At 44.1% G+C, this 17,666-nt stretch overlaps 1 protein-coding gene across 1 annotated transcript in view; it reads right to left on the bottom strand.

Annotated features, from left to right (window-relative positions):
* The window catches only part of LOC137912904 (dystonin-like), a 73,048-nt gene that overhangs the window by 20,521 nt on the left and 34,861 nt on the right, over positions 1-17,666 (bottom strand). The window contains exons 42-62 of the mRNA XM_068757030.1: positions 17,110-17,343; positions 16,744-17,007; positions 15,468-16,016; positions 14,911-15,093; positions 13,983-14,106; positions 13,406-13,614; positions 12,949-13,266; positions 12,679-12,845; positions 12,397-12,553; positions 11,987-12,113; positions 11,777-11,827; positions 10,800-11,035; positions 10,551-10,680; positions 10,082-10,281; positions 9,490-9,976; positions 7,765-9,233; positions 2,228-2,389; positions 1,931-2,101; positions 1,486-1,652; positions 646-805; positions 109-435 (exon numbers count right to left, since the gene is read on the bottom strand). Coding sequence (XP_068613131.1) covers positions 109-435; positions 646-805; positions 1,486-1,652; positions 1,931-2,101; positions 2,228-2,389; positions 7,765-9,233; positions 9,490-9,976; positions 10,082-10,281; positions 10,551-10,680; positions 10,800-11,035; positions 11,777-11,827; positions 11,987-12,113; positions 12,397-12,553; positions 12,679-12,845; positions 12,949-13,266; positions 13,406-13,614; positions 13,983-14,106; positions 14,911-15,093; positions 15,468-16,016; positions 16,744-17,007; positions 17,110-17,343 — 5,892 coding nt within the window. The remainder of the gene's footprint in view (positions 1-108; positions 436-645; positions 806-1,485; positions 1,653-1,930; positions 2,102-2,227; positions 2,390-7,764; positions 9,234-9,489; positions 9,977-10,081; positions 10,282-10,550; positions 10,681-10,799; positions 11,036-11,776; positions 11,828-11,986; positions 12,114-12,396; positions 12,554-12,678; positions 12,846-12,948; positions 13,267-13,405; positions 13,615-13,982; positions 14,107-14,910; positions 15,094-15,467; positions 16,017-16,743; positions 17,008-17,109; positions 17,344-17,666) is intronic.

Raw genomic sequence — 17,666 nt, 5'->3', positions numbered from 1 at the left:
CACAGAAAACAAAGACACACAAATGACAAAACAATTGACTGAATGACTGAATGACTGGTGCAACTTAAAAAAAAGCACGACAACAAAGCTCGGCCTGATGAGCAGTACCCGTTGTTCTGCCAGCTGCTTTTCAAGAACGTCTATTTTGTAGCCCTCTACAGACAATCCCTTTAATCTTGTGTGCGCCTCGCTCAGCCAGTTCATAAGGGCCACTTCGTCCTCGCCGAACAGTTGGGCATTCGCCAGAGCCTGCTGCAGCATCTCGGCTTTCCTCCTGCATCGCTCTTGGAGCTCTATATAACTGGCCTGGGTGGCGTCCAGCCTGGCCTGAACAAACTCCTTGTCCTCCACAGAGCTCACAGCTCTGAGAATCTGGCCCAGACTAACAGCCTGAAACAGGTCTTTACTTCGATTCATTATCTCCTCCTCTAAGGCCTGGTCACAGAGAATGGGACAAAACACACAAACAAACAAAAACAAAGAGACACACATAAAAGAAAAATATGAAACAGAAAGGAATTTCAACACATGGATGGGAAATAATAATAATGATGATGAGGAGGAGCACTTGAGTAAAAGTAACAAGCAAAAAGAAAATAATGGAATCCAGTTGAGCAGTAACTGGTTTAACGGATTCGAGGTTACCTTATGCTGAGAGATCTGATCTTTAAGCTTCGAGGTCTCGGTGCCGACGGCTTCAGAGTTGGCCAGGTGTTTTTCTGTGGCTCCGAGCCACTCGCCCAGGGGCTCCAGTGATTCGTGGAACTGCTGAGTGACCACTAAGATGCTCTCGAGTTGTTTGTGCCTGATAAATATATGTTCAAATAATAACAGCAGTGAATTAGGAACAAAGTGCATGGACAGGGTGCCGGACAAGTTCATTCCAACCAGACCGATTAAAAATATGTGTTTATTGGCTACATATAGTACAAATAATGCTTCACGGGCCCATTTGTACTTTAGGCCAGAGGACGATTTTTGGAGTTTTACATTATGAACTACTTTGGCATGATTGATAAATAGTTATATATTTTTTGCTCGGGCTTTGTTGGCATAATCAATGAAGTGCAACTGCCCTATCCCGTCAGGTGTCATCTTGATCTTGTCATCTTGACCACGTGGCTTGTTAAATTGATGATGTGGAAAAGTTCCTTTATTTGAATCCATTTCAATAATTTGTTGATCCATTATTTTTCCAGGAAGCTTAAATTGAAATACAAGATCTCTTCTTCTTATGGAGTCCTTTCAAAAGGACTCTCATCCTAATCTTCTACCGAGCTTGATAAAAATCTGTCCAGTGTGTGATCATCCAAACAGGCAAACAAAATTAGATAGAAGTACCGGTAGGTGAAAACATAACCTCTATTGGAGTGGTAAAAAACTAGAACAAAGTAATCACAGAGTTTTGTTGTAGTATTCACAATATTGAATACTAAAGATTGCTGATTCTGCGGGATGGCGAACGCCGCTGGAGTTTAAACAGACCTGCTTTCCGCCTTCCTGAGCAGAGCGTCCCACCTCTGCCCCAGGCCTTCTATTTCTTTGGCAACCTTCTCGTTATCCACAGACTCGGCCAGTTCTGCAACCTTCCCTCCCTCCTTTTTAATCAGCTCGACTGTTGGTTTTCGATCATCCAGCAGTCTCTGTAAGAGCTGTCAAAGGCATACAAAAGACACGAGTTATTGGGTGGCCTTAATGGGCTCAAACCGAGAGCCAAGCTCGGCGGTCAAAAACAGTCAATCTTACAAGCACAAATTAAGTGTCCGGTAAACTGGCAGCTACACTAGTGCTGAACAAAGCATGCCAGTAAAATAAGGAGAAGGGTTAAAGTTGTTTGGGCTTTCTCCCGCTGAAGTGGTAAACTTAAAATAGAACTATTGTGTACTTGTACACTATATATTTTTGTGTTTGTATGGAGGTACCAGCTTACTTTCTGCTCTTGTATCTGCGCCTTGACCACTTTGAACTCTGCAGACGGAGGTTTCTGATTGGCCACAAGCTCCTCTGTGTCAGTCAACCAGCTTAGCAGTGACTCCAGAGCATCCTGGAACCTCCCACAATGCAACAGTGCTTCGTGCAGCTGGGCTGAGCGGTCAGCAATCTGCAGAGCACATGGTAAATATAGCTGTCACCTGTTTTAGGGTCACATTCACCAATGCCCAGTTGTGCTAGAACAACTAGCAAAAAATGAATGAGTCGAATCAGATCGGCGCTTCAAACATTTTACCTTTTTATTGAGGGTATTCCACTTTGTATTTATTCCTTCCAGGTCCTCCTCGGGCTTTTGGGTGCTGGTGCCTTTGGCAGCAGTTTGGATCAGGCTCTGGCCGAGGGAGTTGATGTCTCGAAGCGCCGTCTGCAACGGATCAATGTCTTGTTTCTGGAAAGCCTAAAAACATGTTGAACAAATCAGAATACATATTTTGTTAGTGCTCAGATGACATCATGGCCTGTCTCATTTTGGGGTTCATGAAACCTACGGGGTTCTAATTGAATTGTAAAGAGCAGACTGATTCATTATGCGGTTGGCGAATGAGAATGTTTGGGAAAGAGTTCACATTTTGTAGTTGATTCAAACAATTAGAAGTTTACAGTGTGTTTAATTATGGAACTGCTCCCATTCTTGCACTGAAGCACAGTACAATAGTATATATATACACAAACACTATGAAAGAAGAGCCGTAGCAACCAAATACTGACTCCAAAGACATCACCTCTGGTTTAATGTTAATAATCCAGTTGACCTAACAACTATCCAATCAGACACCATCTTCACACAGCCCTCCAGGTTGAAGCAGGCACACTCATGTAATCAGATACGTAAGAAAAATAGCAGCGGTGAGAAATTACTCTCAAAAGATATATTGTAGGGAAATATGAAGGAGCACTAATGAGCGAAACGCAGAAAAGACAGGAGGCACCTGTGGGGAGAAATAACTCATGGGGTCCATTTCAGGATATGCAGCGATGGCATTGAGTAAAGTCTCGATCTCCTGCTCGCCCATGTGCTGAAGTGTCTGTAAACTTTGTGGTAGACGTGCCTCCACTGCCTGCAGGAACTCTTCCAGCTCCTCTGTGTTGTATCTCGATGCTGTACACGCTTGTGTTCTCGGGTGCCTCTCTCTGGGTGGAGATGCGGCATGTCCACTTGTCTCAGGCTGTGTCACCACCACACTGACCAACTCGCAGTTGTCTTGAGGAGACACGTCCTCCAGCAGTTCGGCGGTGGATAGCTCATCATAGTCTGCTAAAGTCCGAGAACGCCAGCCAGAGCTGTCGTTTCGAGCCCTTGGCCCTGACCCGGAGGAAAACCTCCCTGTGGAGAATCCATTGTTGAAGGGATCCTTTTCATTTAGACGGACGACGCCGGGTTCTGTTTGTCGGGGCTCTTTGACCAAGCTTCTACTATGGTAAAGAGACAGGCTGTCCCTCGCAGGTGAGAGAAGGAACTCCTCCTGTCCCGAGCTGAGTGATCGTCTGGTCCTCAGGTCCCCGGACATGTGCATCGCCTCCGAAGATGAAAGGCTCCTCGTCCCGGGACCGGTTCTTTTGTGCAATCTAGGACCGTTGCGATCCCTCTCCACAGTCGGGCTGTACAGACCCGAGTCCTCTTCAGACGTTAAAGAGCTGGTGACACTCTGCCCTCTTCTGCCATTGATCAACCTTGGCCTCTCAGCACTGCCTGAACACAAGGTTCCGCTGCGGCTCGCGTACTCCTCCAGATTAGTGGGGACGAAAGTCCTCCACGAGCGCCTATGATCCTTCTTCTCTCCTCCATGGAGACGTGACTTGGGCAGAACCGTATCAGTCACCCTGATTATGTGTCCGTTGAATTTAAGTCCGTCAAAGACCGCACGCTCATCCAGCATTGCCGGTTTGCGGTTCCGCAGCTCGAAGGAACTGGAAGCAGAGAGAGCTCCGTTTCCACACAAGCTGCTGAAGTCTAAGGTCCGGTGAGTGTAAGGCAGGGTGCCCGTGAAGTGCCTGGACGAGAGGCTGCCTTTGGAGCCTGAGTCGATCTGCTCATTGAGCCGGACAGTATCGTAAATGGATCTCTGGGGCACATAGCAGTCATCAATGTTCAGGTCCTCCTCCTCCCCTTTCCCCACACAGGAAGGGTTTTGTCTGAGGCAGTCTGGCCTGCTCAGTGGTTTTCCCATGCTAAAACAAATGTTGTTACTCACAACAAAGAAAAGATTAAGGCTGCAGTGCCGTCCTTTGAGGTAAATGTTGCATCGGTGCAAACTGGGTCATTTAAAAAGGAACCAAGAAGTAATTGTGTGCAAATCAATGTTTTTTTTCTCTTCTATTAAAAAGGCGTTAACAAATAAATACTCATGGTTTCCATTTTTCTTTTAAATATAAACTCTATAATTGCTCATGAAGAATGCCCTTTGGAAATTAGGGGCGTAATAGATCAGAGTAATAAAAAAAAAAAGCTTTAAAAATACAAATATTTCAAACAACATGAAACATCCGAACAAATGCTCGGAACGTACAGCAGCCTCAAACTGTGAATTACAAATGAAAATTCAATATTTCAGGACAAGAACCCATCTCAAAAATATTATTCTAATCTCTTTGTTCCGTTTTCCATAAAACTTATTCACTATTACTCCGGTCCAAAGTGCTTCTTCGCCCCCTTAATCCTCGCAGCAGCCGCTCGCGCTAAAGGAAAATCCTCAGTGCAAAGTGAATATATATCCAGACAGGAATCCAAAGGAGCTCCACAAAAAGCTGCGGGTCGTTCTGAGGAGGAGAGCCGGTACTCCTGGATAAACAAAAAAGCCTGCCCTTTCTCTCTCCTCGCTCCCTCGCAATGACAGACACCCTCCTGGCAGAGGGCTGGCCCCGCCCCCGCTCATTATGCAGACAACATCTGCCACAACTCCATTTGTGTTCAGAGCCACTCCTGCACATGTAGATTGGTGGACACATGACCCGTTTCTTTCTCGCTTTCTACTTCCTCCTCATGTCAGCGTGGCCCCGTGTGACTTCACCTCTGAGCCATCCTCTGCACCGTGACACGTTCACTTACTTTTTTGACTCTACTCTTTCTGACTGAGGGAATGGGGAGAGGGGAAGAGATACACGGCATCTTTTCGACCTCTGTAGGCAGGACAATTTTGATGACATCACACTATCCCGAAATAGATGCACATTTTCACTTTTTTTTTCACTCTTTTGACTTATTCTGGACGGTTGCCGTGGACCCTGCAGATCTTCTTAATTACAGCGGAATGCTGAGGGAGGCGCAGATCCCAGGTAATCTAACACCGAGGACACTGCCAAGTGCATCAAGCCACTTTCTATGTTCAGCGACCGAGGAGGCGAAGAGGGGATGAAGAGGAGATAATATGAGGAATGTATTTTTGTCTACGCCACAGTGGCTTGGAGAAGCTGTTATAACCCCAATTCCTTTGTCCACTCCTGCACGCATGGAAGACATTGTAAGGCAGACGGTGGCAGAGATAAATTATCAGCTGAGATATTGTGGAATTTTAACACGCACAAGATCAACCGCTGAAACTGAGATACTTCTTAAATATTTTACTAATATGCATGAATATTAAATAGAGCTCTCATAACTATTGAGGCAGCTGTAACTTTAATTCTTTATTAACTTAAACTGTGAAAGCTACTTGCTCTTTGAGTGGAGCAGCCCTCCCCTGAATGCACCACTCATCCGCCGCGCCGCGCCGTGCCCAACAATGAGTGTCTCTATAACAGCACAATCAAGTGAAGACGAATGGGGAGAAATATGTGCTCTCTACAGGAAAGATAAGTAAAAAAGAATTTATTTTGACATTATTGCATTTAGCTATAACTTTTAATTATCTTTTTTTTAAAAAAGGGGAAAAAAGGATGACAAATATTTCTCACAGCCCAAAACTAAGATGTTCCATTTATTGTTACAGAAGACAAAGAAATCCAGGGAACAACAAACATTCGAGAGAGGTCGTTTTTTTAGGTTCTTTAGAGGATTATTATTATGTCAAATGTAGGTATAATACAGAATCAGAGACTTGAAACCTTGAGAGAGAGAAAAAAAGGCAACATGATGACCTCACAGCTAAACCATGGTAAAACAAAAACAGTCATCATCCTGAAGGAAGTGGATTAACTCCACCGTGATTCAGTCGGTGAAATTCCTCTATGAATCGTAAAAGTCACTGATGTAATGTCTCAACAGTGAGAAAAGACGCCCCCACCAACCCCCCCAGTAGGGGTGAGTCACTGAAGCTGCCCTTTAGGCCACTTGTGAAGACACACATACACGAGGACGGCCTCAGTCCATTCCCACTGCCTCAGTCAAGCTGTTACAAATCTCATGTGGAAAAAACAAGCGTCAACACATGAAGTCAGACACACTTTCAGAAATGTGACCTAAAATGGTAACAGCACATGTAAGAGCGGATTCCAAGTGCTGCCTTGCTCTGTTTCTTTCTTTTGCACCGGCTGGCCTTAAAGCCCTCTCACCTCCAGTAACGAGAGCCGTATCCACTAAACATAACACAGAATACGACACAATCATCTCGTGTTTTCACACTCCAAATAAATAAAGAGTCTGCACAAGTTCCAGCGCTGCATTGCTGCGGAGAATGAGCACAAAGGGGATTTTCCAGGAACAGCTGGTGCCGTGTCCATGCCCCCCTCAACCCAGATTGGTGGTGGGACAAAGAGAGGGTGACAGCATGCACCATGACAACGCTGCTCAGCAACACTTTGACTCAATCAATCAATCACTACTTCAGTATGTAGATAGTTAGATTGGTTTGATCCTGGTCCAGCTTCAGTCAACCAAGAGAGTTCATTATCTGCTGCCTGGACAGACAGACAGACAGATCTGGATGCAGCAACACAAAAAAATCTCCTGACCTATATCTTCAGAGAGCTCTGTGTCACTTGTCTACGCATGTCAGTTTAGATAGTAGTACCGGTACTAATACTGCACAAGAAGCAGCGATACATCTAAATATAGGTTAATCTCCTTTTGGAAACCTCCAAAGGAATTTAGAGGGTTTAAAATATTTGACATCTGTCTGCTGTCTTGCTGTTTATTGTCTGCGCAATGACACAAACACATGTATGAAGCTCGAGAGTCATTCAGAGTAGAATATTAGAACAATTGGGAAGCTAATATATATATATATATATAAAAAGAAAAAAACAGTATCTGTGAAACCAATGGGGAATTTGAATGTTAGAATAAACATAGCATTTATTAGTAAGTGCCAAAGGCAGAATTTGTCCCACTGGCCACATGCTTTTCCACAGAAATCGTTTTTACAAGACTGTTAAAAAAAAACGAACTGCTGGACTTATCTAACTTAATGATAAAGTTTCTCAAATGACTTCGTTTTATTCATTATTAACAAACAATTAGAGAACAAGCAATTTGTTCATCCTTACATTGTCAGACATTGTGACATTTATTTGTAAATTTATCCAACAATTGTTCTTATTAAAAATAAAAGTGTTCAAAGTATTTTAAATCTCGAATAATAATATATATATTTTATTTATAAAATTAGAGATTCTAAAGATTTTGAAGAACAATGAATTTGGGTATTGCTCTTTTTCATTTTATAATGTAAAATTATGACTCCTTTATACACACCAAATGGTGTATATTATTATAGAAGCAAGATTTGTGACGTTTCAGGTTTTGTTGTGCACTTGATGGCTCATTATTCATTTTAAACATTAGCATAGAATATCATAGAATTTCAATGAATCAATTTTAGATTTAGGATACTGTACCTTAAATGCCTCCAGCTGTTGCTTGATGACATCTGTCTCCATGCCAACGACCTCCTGGGATGCCTCCTTGGCCACAACTCTGCAAAGTTCCTCTTCAGCCTGCTGAAGCTGACCGTACAAGTCCTCCAGCTGGGTGAGAGTCCTCTGCACCTGCACCTCTCTGCCTTTAGCCCTGTCCAACAGTTTACCACACTGTTTACTCAGAGCGTCCAGATCTCTCCTCAGGCCTAACAGGTCAGGCGAGGTTTCAGCCTGCAACATCTTTTTACAACTGTCTCCGGCATTGGCTGTGTTGGCCATCAGCTCTTTCAGCTTGGCCACGAAGCTCTGAATGCTGTCTTGTTGAACTTTGAGCATGACCAAGTCAAGATCCACGGGAGCCATGCTGTCCAGTTCATCATCCAGTTCCGTGAAACTGGTAAACATCTCACGGATGCTGTTTTGGAACTGCCCAATACCCTGCAGTTTACCCTCCAACCCTTGGCATGTCTCCTCTAGTTTCTTGTTAAGGGTGCTGTAATCTTTTTCTACACTGTCAGCCTGCAGTAAGAGGTCTGTCACCCCATCAGCATTTGGAACTTCTACTACGAGGTCCTTAGCCATGTCCTTCAGATGCTCTACTTGGTTCTGAACTCCCTCTAAGCTCTTTTGCTGGGCTTTCATGTTTGTCAGGTTCTTGGTGCTGTGGGCCTGAACTCCTTGTGATTCATAGGCATCCACCTGCTTCTTTGCCCCCTCAAGCTGACTCTTAGCCTCCTTGTAGGCATCATTAAATTCCTTAACTGTGTGCGAGATCTTCTCCAGGGACTCCCGTTTGCACAGCAGTTTTTCCACTACACTATCCACTCTTTTGCCAATGCTAGCCTGCTCCTGGATGACAGATTCAGCGTCTACGGTGGCCACCTCAAGAAGGCTATCGGCAGCTGCGTTCAGCTGTTCCACCATCCCTCTGTGCTTGTCAACATCCTTTTGGAGAGCTTTTACCTGAGAAATTGAGCTCTCCACAGCAACTGGATCCACTGTGAGTTTGACTCGGCCCTCGCCGGCTTCACTCTCTTGAATCCAAGAGCTGAGTTTTTCTGCTAGCTCTTGATATTTCTTAGATCTTTGCAGAGCAGTCTTGAGTTTCTCAGCCTGTTCCATAGAGCTCCTCTTCACATCCTCCCAGTTGGAAGACAGTGAAGTGAGCTGACCCTGCAGTGCCAGCTTTTCCGCACCATCAGTACTCTGCAAAAGCCTATCCCCTTCCCCGATGATTGTGTGATACGATTCCTCCTGCTCCTTTAGAGCCTTCTGGGATTTACTTTGCTCCTCCAGGGCTTGCTGCAGGGTGTCCACTTTAGCAGAGATGGGCTGAGGCCTAGTTTGGTCCCGGAGCCTCTCACCCAGCCATGACTGGAAGTCTTTGGAGGTCTGATGGAACTGTTGAGAGCTGGCAAAGGTGGAGTTGAGCTGCTCGATCCGCTTTGCTATAACAGAAAAATAAAGCAATGTGTGGTAAATTGAAAAAAATGGAGTCAAAAGGTAACTGGAAATATGACTACAGATGTCATTTCATTCAGCATAATTTGAATACTTCACAAGAGTGACTGTGATCAGCTCACTTTAGGCTGCTTGGGGAGTTCCCACAGAACAGATACATTTCACTCAGTCAACACAAATAGAACGGCCATTTCTCGCCAAACATTACCGCATTCATATATTGGGTTAAGTTAAAAGGCCAACCTGCTTTCTCTTCCAGCTGTTGGAAAGGCTTGCTGATGCTCTCCAGCTGTCTGGCTAGGTCTGCTTTGAGATAGTCCTCCGTCACCAACGCTGTGAGCTCGGCGTTGATGGCTTCAGCCTCCTTCAGCTTCTTCTTCTCCTCTCTCAGCAGACCTGAGATGTTATGGGCATCCTCCAGCTGCTTCTTGACAGCATCGGGCCGGGTGCTGTGGCTATAATGGTTGGTGAGCTGATTCTCCAGCTGAGTGGCAGTCTGACTGAGACCCCTGAGTAACTCCTGAAACGTCCCCGTCTTAACCATGGCTTGGTCAATGAGGCTGTCTCGCTGGTCGAGCTGCCCTATGAGGCTTTGCCACATCTGGGTGACAGTGGACATCTGTTCTCTCACCACCTCCCCGCCGGACGGTTCCTGCTTCAGGATGGCAGAGGCAGCGTCCTCCAGTTGGTCATACTGAGGTTTACGGCTTTTAAATTCGTTTTGGAGGATCTGAAGGGCAAAAAAATCATTTAAGCTGAATATCCTGTAAGAAACTGATTGGAAATCAGATTTTTAAGAGAGTTAATGACTCAAAACAACCTGCAGCATTCTTACCTGAACCTGCTGCTTCTGCATTTTAAGCATGTTCGGGTCTATCGAGAGGGGTCCAAGGACACTCATCATCAGTTCCTTCTCTAGAAGCCACTGGCCCAGTTGCTGTTCGGTTGTTTGGAAGATGTCCAGATTCTTGCTGGACTCTTCCAGACGTTGCTTCCTCTCCTCCACAGCACCGCTAATATCGGCCCAAGCAGAGTCTGAGCGGGAAAGACAATCAGACACATTAGTCTGCACTAAAGCACCTTTCTGCCCGCTGTCCTACTGCTTCTCTTCTCAACTGTCCCCAGGGAAAGACTTGGCACTACAAATGTGTCGCTGTAACCGGTGAGGGGGGGGGGGGGGGCAAGTAGACAGACAGGATCACCTTCTAATAACATGAACTGTATGCCGATAACTAGATGAACACACAGTGAAGTAGGACTAACATACTGAATGAGTCAGGGCCATCTCTACACCTTGTGCATACCCATTTCCGTCAGTATCTGCTTCCGCTTTACTGCCTCGGGAGAGTTTGGATTAGTCTTAATCAGGATGAGGAGTTTCTCTTTGACCTTCTGGACCTGCTCCTGTTTTTGCTTCAGGTCGTCCTCAAAAACCTGAGCGAGAAAAAAAAAAAAAAAAAACTAATCGCAGAATCACAAGTGTCCCAAGATTGCATGCAGAGCATGATCAAATGAAGCCATTCCTCCGGTGAGGGACGACAACGCTTCAGTACCTTCTGCTGTTCAAGCTGAGTTTTCACTGACTCTTTCTCTGTGGCTGTGCTGCTCCAGGAAGCTGCAGTCTTTTTCATGTCGTTCAGCCACTCCATCACGTCGTCTGTCTCCTTTTTGACCTCTTTGACCTCCTGCACCGAACCGCTCAGCTCTGCCGCTCGACACTTCAGCATCTCCCCGAGGCTTTCGTATCCCTCATTAATGAACGACATGTTCTGCTGAATTACCATCAGGTCTGCGGGCATCAAAGGGTTATAGTCAGGGCTGTATTATGAGGCGAAGATATTAGCCACCATTAGCACGGTGGTCTCGTGATGCGGCGTGTTCAGAACATGACCAAGAAGAGTATTAGGGAAAGTTGCAAATTCATTTCAAGCATTTGTGTAAATGTTCAAAATGACTGCAACCTTTACAGAAAAGGGATCACTGGTTAGTGATAATGAAAATAATGAAAAAGGTTAACAACAGCGCGTGTGAACACGTTCTGTTCCCCCCAAATGGGGAAAAACTGTTGCTTGCCTGATGGACTCAAATGTTTTTTTTTATTACGTGACAAGTCTGGCAGAACATCTTTTACGTTTCACAAGGGCTCTCACACGTCAGCAGTCATTAAGCATGTCGCCATCCAGTTGTGACACTTTGACACCAATTAAAGCCAAATGTGTTGACAGCACTTTTATACCATGTTGAAGGCAGAGAGGTTTAGCTCAGTGTGCCAAATATGGAGAGCAATGAGAAACGCTCTTATTCTTTAATGGAGTTCTGTTGAGGCTTATTTACTCAACTGCGACTCTAGAAACCAAACTCCATGCGTCTCGGGTCCTGCATCGCTGTCATTGATCATCTGAACACGCCGCTGCAGTGAGCGTCAGAAGCTGCTATTTGAGTCACAGCAACGCATTGAAAACCAGTGGCGAGTCCTCAACAGCATGTCCAAAACAATTGAAGTTCAAACAGCAGCATATTGTCTTATTACCTTTATTTGTTAGGTAGGAAAGACTCCCAGGACCACCACCATTAGTAAGAGCTGATGCAAAGACATAAGACAAAGTTGTGAATGACAGCCAATCTATTTAGAAGATTATGTCAATGATAGGGATCATACTTTGTTTAGAGTGCCACATAGACATCATGCTTCCCATTCAATGGATTGATCCAGACATACATAAAGTGTGCTGATGACTACCTGACTTGTTATGGGTCTTTGTCTTGGCAGGGGACGTGAGAAAGGTGATGAGGTTGCATAGTGTCGATCCTTTACTGTTGAGGTCCTGGACAGGGGCGTCTTTGGATGTCCATTCATCTAATAATCCCTGAAGACAGATTAACCAGCAAAGCAAATATCATGTAGGTTGTAGGAGCATGGTAGCCATGGTACAAAAAGGTAAAAGGTGTGTCAGGATTGTCTCTCTACTGGACAACAGTGTGACTGACTCCTCGTTCTGTCTCTATGGGACACATAGAGTATCATCCACCTGTCATTAGTTGGCAGAGAAGACGGGGTGGGACAGCAGAGGCCCGAGTTATCCTCAGTTATTATCAGTAATCTACTGCATGGCTGTCCCGGACTGCAAGTGTAGTTGTCTCTCGACTCACAGTAACTATCTGCAGCTCTTTCTCCAGACTCTTCTCCTTGCTGCTTGGCTGAACTGCAGGGACTTTCCCATTGGTCTGCTCGAGCCACATGGTGAGGGCGCTTGCAGCAGATCTGAAGTCTCTCAGCTGGTCCTGACAGGACAGCACCTCCTCTTCCCTGCAGCAGAGGAGAATCAGTCACGTGGTGAATTCATCGGTAAATGACCAGCAGCATGCGGAGATTAAGGAAGAATGTAAGGTCGTGTAAAAAAGACTCCTTTCTCCTCACTTGTTACAACTTACTTTTCTTTGACAGTGTCTTTGAAGGTGTTGAAAATATTTGTGAGGTTGTCCATCTTGCTCTGGATCAGGGTTTTGTTTCCATCATTGCTCATTTCAGACAGTTCCCTGGACAGAGTCTGCAGCTTGTCCAAATCACAGGCGTGCTGGGTCATCTCAGCTTTAGTATCCTACAATGTAGATATACCACTAAGCCTTTTGTAGTTTCAAATATATTTAGAGTAAAATTGTCACTTATGTTCACTTAATTGATCAATTTACTGTCATATTTACCTGCATTAGCAGAGAGAGTTCCTTAAAGGTTTTCCCTGGCCCGTCTGTCTCATGCAGATCTTGTGAACGCTTTTCAACAAACTGCTGCACCCGATCCGTGACCTCCTCAAATTGTTCCACCTTTTCCTTCAGCTTTTCCAGACTGCAAACTTTTTGCTTATGCTTGTCACAGGCATCGGAGAAGCGCTGTGAGAGCGTGTCCATCTTAGACTGAAGGAGGGCAGCAGCGGAGGGATCCGCCGTCTCCGCAAACTTCTTCAGCTTGGCTTTCATGGCTGAGATGCTGCTCTGGCGACTTGCTATGTCCTGCTCTAATACCTTTAAAAACACAAAGAGGATTAAAAAAACAAAAAACAAAGTACCGGTAGAGAGAATAGGAACAAAATAAACCTGACAACATGAAATCATAGACTGTAACGGTGAGCTGCTGCACCGATTACAAGAGTTCTGTACATACTGCTTCTTTGCTGAGTATATCTCTGATGGATGAGGAGTCCAGGGATATTTGTCCTTTCTCTTTCACATCAGCCTCGACTCCCTCCATCCATCCCATCATTTCATCCAAACCATCCTGGACACTCATGGAGCGCGTCAGGGTGATTTGCAGCTTCTCGTTTCGGTCACTTACAGACTTGGATAGGTTGTCGTAGCGCTCAGCTATGTCATCTAAGGAAACAAACCAGACTGAGTTTAACGCGGAACGGTTTCGGTGGGAGACATTGTGAGATAAATGTAAAAAAAAACAAAGCTGAGACTTATTAAGTATTTATGAGTTTGCTATGGTTATTATAATAAAATCTTTGAAATAATTTAATGTCTAAATCATGAGACCATTTAAAGAGACACTAAAAAAATCAATGTTTTCACATTGATATCTGTAGAAGATTTAGAACAGGAAATGACAGCCTGATTACCTTCTTACAAGTGAGAAGCTGCAAGGCTAAAATACTGACTATTATCCCGTTATTAGGCAATAATTCAGTCAGTGGCGGCGTACAACGTCACAGGCGCCAGCTTTGATTTGTTTTCCTCACCTACTGTTTCCTGGATCTCATCCGAGTTGCTCAATAGGTCTCCCTCAGCTGTTATCAAAGACTCAGCTGTTTTTCTGAGTGTGTCAACAGCGGTCTGATGCACTGTCATCTGACTCTGTAGGGCCTGTGGATTAACGATGAAGAAGAACACATCAAAGAAAATACAACGCCATCCACAATAATACATTTCCTGTTAAAACTGCGCCCTACTTCCTGGAATCCTACCCGTGTGGTGGATTGAAGATAAAAAAAACAAAAAACACAACGGATTGATGTTAGTCTGGATAAGATTTATAGAAATAATGAGTCATTTCGCTGATATAGTAAGATGTTTGCACCTACTGCATGGGCTTTACGGGAAAATTTAGGATTATGTGGTGTGATTTGCAACCAAAGCCGGTCCACAGGCGCCTCTTATCTGGGCGTATCGCCGCTGAAAGTCACTACCTTCCTACAAAGAAATGCTCAGACTAACTGCAGCCAAACGCTGCGACAGAGACAGCCCAGTTTCTTATCCTCCTGGAGGAGTGTGTGTGCCACAAATAGCCAGAGTTAAACTATGCACATGTGAGTCTGAATTTGAACACTGTGCTAAAAATAACTATGTTATACTTAAGTCAGTGGAAACGCTGTATATGGTAACACAGGTCTATTGTGCTGCGACATGTTCTACTTTTGTTACATCTAGCTAAAGCTATTCTGTTTTTTAACTTAAGATCTATCTCAGTTAAAGGATCATTCATTCAGACGGTTTGAAATGAAACTGTCATAAGGCCTCTAGATTAAAAAAAACTCACAAAAATGTGAAAAATGTACAATGAGATACAAAAAAAACCCAAAGAGCACAGTCTAAGATTAATTCATAATGTTTGATGTAAATATGGAAATGTCAGACTCATTACTGCGACTACGTAGTAATGACTCTTGCCTTGGTCTCCTCCAGCTGTTTCTGCAGTGCTTGAGGCTCAGCTGATTGATTGATGGCCTCTGATTGCAGCTTTCTCGCCTCCCCCTCTGAGCTGTTGAGCCACCTCAAAAGATCAGTGCTTGAATCATCATATTTCTTGAATTTGTCAACCACATCTTTCAGGTTGTTGCCGAGCTGAGAACACTGAAACACAGGAAATTAGATTAAGATAAGACGTCCGGAAACCAGATAATTAAGACTGATTATATGACTAGAAAGGCACTCGGAGAGCACATAGTGCCAAGAGTCTGCCGTTCCATGATATACCACGCTGTCCCAAGACATATATTGTAATCATGTGAAAATAAGGTTGTCTGTATATCATCACTGAGCACCAAAATAGTCATTGGTGGAAGCAAAGATATTGATGACCATTTTCAATGTGAATACAAATGGTAGTGGCTGCTTAATGAGGTAAAGTACACATATTTCACGAAAGAGAAATGCTCCCACCCAGAGGTAAGAACAAAACATTTCAATCTCTCATCCGTCAGATCAGCTGCAGGCTGATTGAATACCTGTGAATGCAGCCTTCTGTATCTCGTGGCTGCTGAATCCAGCTTCTCCTTGACCGCAGAGCAGCTTCCTGAAGTATCCACGTGCAGCTGAGCATCCTTAACTGCAGGATCATCCAAGCCACATGCCTGAGCCACGTCCAACACTTTCTGGCCTGAGATGGTGATAAAGCGAAGGTCCCCTTTGTGGGAAATCACATCCTCTGAAAAGCTTTTTTGTCGCTGGAGTTTGTCACTGAGGATATTGAGAGAGCCAGCAGGAGCCCCCAACTCCTGCAGCGCCCCCTCCGCCTGGTCCAGCCAGCCCTCAAACTCCTCACAGTCGTCCCGGAAGGTCTTCAGCTCCTCCTGGACACACTGCACCTGCTTCATCTGCTGTTCGGCTCTCGTCAGCGAAGCCTCGTAGCGTCCCTTCAGCTCCTGGATGTTGTCCTGCAGTTTCTCCTTCTCCTTTGGAGACAGCATGTTGGCTTGTTTGTCAAGCAATGCCTGAGCGGACTGGGTGGCCATGATCAGATCCTGCTGCTGTGACAGGATCTCCTGATGATGGGCCTGTGGGAACAATAAAGTCATGAGGACAAAACACGGGCGCATTTAGGGGTTATAATCACTAAAATATTTTCATGTTTGCAGAATCGGTCTTAAGATGCCATTGCTATTCCTGCTTTTCATTCATTCATTCATTTTCCAAACTGCTTTGTCCGTTATCGGGTTGCGGGTCTTATCTGAAATATTCAGTCTGCTGTTAGTGATACATTCTTCTATATGATGATGATGATTATTAATATTATTCGTATTATAATCAACTTCATTATTTTTTAATACAGCTACTAATTAATTATTAACTAAAGGTACATTTCACAACATAATATGTCCCTTATTCTGCATCTCTTTTCAAATGTCATATATTAATTAAATGCCTTTTTGTGACAAGATGTACTTTATAATAATTTCCCAACTTCATATAAATAAATAAAAAGAGTCCTCTGGCAAAAGGGTTTCTACAATTTTTGGGATTTAACTAATTAATTAGACATTTAAAAATGTATTTGACAGACATTGCATAAGTTAAATTAGCGCTTAAATTGTTTTATAATTTACACATTTCTACATTAGATTGCTTCTTGTGCCATTTTACTTTAGATTCAAATATGATGATCGCTTTCAACAAATGAAATGGGAATTTTTACTTGGACACTGTTTTGAAATAAAATCAGCACCTTAAAAACAATCTGCTACATGAGTATGGCCTGTTGAGACGACGGCAGTTCAGCCGTACCTTGACTCTGTCATACTGCATATCCAGACCCAGGGCCACGTTGCTCCCCCCGCTGCGATCTGTTTCCGTGGTCTGCATAGCATTTCCATTTGCATCGTCGTCCTCTCTCATCAGTCTCTCCGATGAAGGTTCTTCTGACGGGTTTCCATTCTCTTTACTTGCTGCTTTTTTACTGCTCTCATTTTCGTTCCCGATGTGAGAAATCCAATCCAGGAGATCTTCAATTTTGTTTTTACTTTCTTCAAGCCGCTCAACAGCTGCTGCCTAAAAATATATATAATTTGTTAGCATCAAATATCACAATATGCCAATTATAATCCAGCTAATAATAATAACTGTATTTTGCACACATCTCTGACGTCTGACCTTTTCACTCTCCTGTTTTATGGCCGTGGTCACAACCTTCTCTAAATCTTTCCTGGACTCCTCGGCCCGCCGGTTGATGAGTTTGGCCTTACTTTTGGTTTCTTCCAACTTTTTCTCAAGCATGGCGATTTGGTCCGGCATCAGTTTGCTCCGGTTTTCCTCTAGAAACTTTTCAGTGCTTGCGACCACCTCACTCAAGGCACTGGCATTGGTCAATACATCTTTTTGCAGAGCCTTGAGGTTTAGACAGACAAATGGCAGAAAGTAGAGAAGGACCATTAAATAAAACTTTAAAGGAGACATATTATTAAAAACTCACTTTTCCCATGTTTCGACATGACTATTATGGTGGGTTTGAGTCATTACCAACCCAGAAACAGTTAAATAAACCATCAAGTCAATCCTGCATATTTCTGTAATCACCTACTGAAACGCGTCTGACAGAAATCTCTCCCCCTGTGATGTCACAGAGAGCGAACGTGCACATGCATGTACATTCATTGCGTGCACGTGCGCAGCTGCGTGCACGCAATGAACTTAGTTTCGGTTTGGCTTTC

Source organism: Brachionichthys hirsutus, unplaced genomic scaffold (genome assembly GCF_040956055.1).
Source record: "Brachionichthys hirsutus isolate HB-005 unplaced genomic scaffold, CSIRO-AGI_Bhir_v1 contig_797, whole genome shotgun sequence".
NCBI lineage: Eukaryota > Metazoa > Chordata > Actinopteri > Lophiiformes > Brachionichthyidae > Brachionichthys > Brachionichthys hirsutus.
This window is presented reverse-complemented; position numbering and strand designations above follow the sequence as displayed.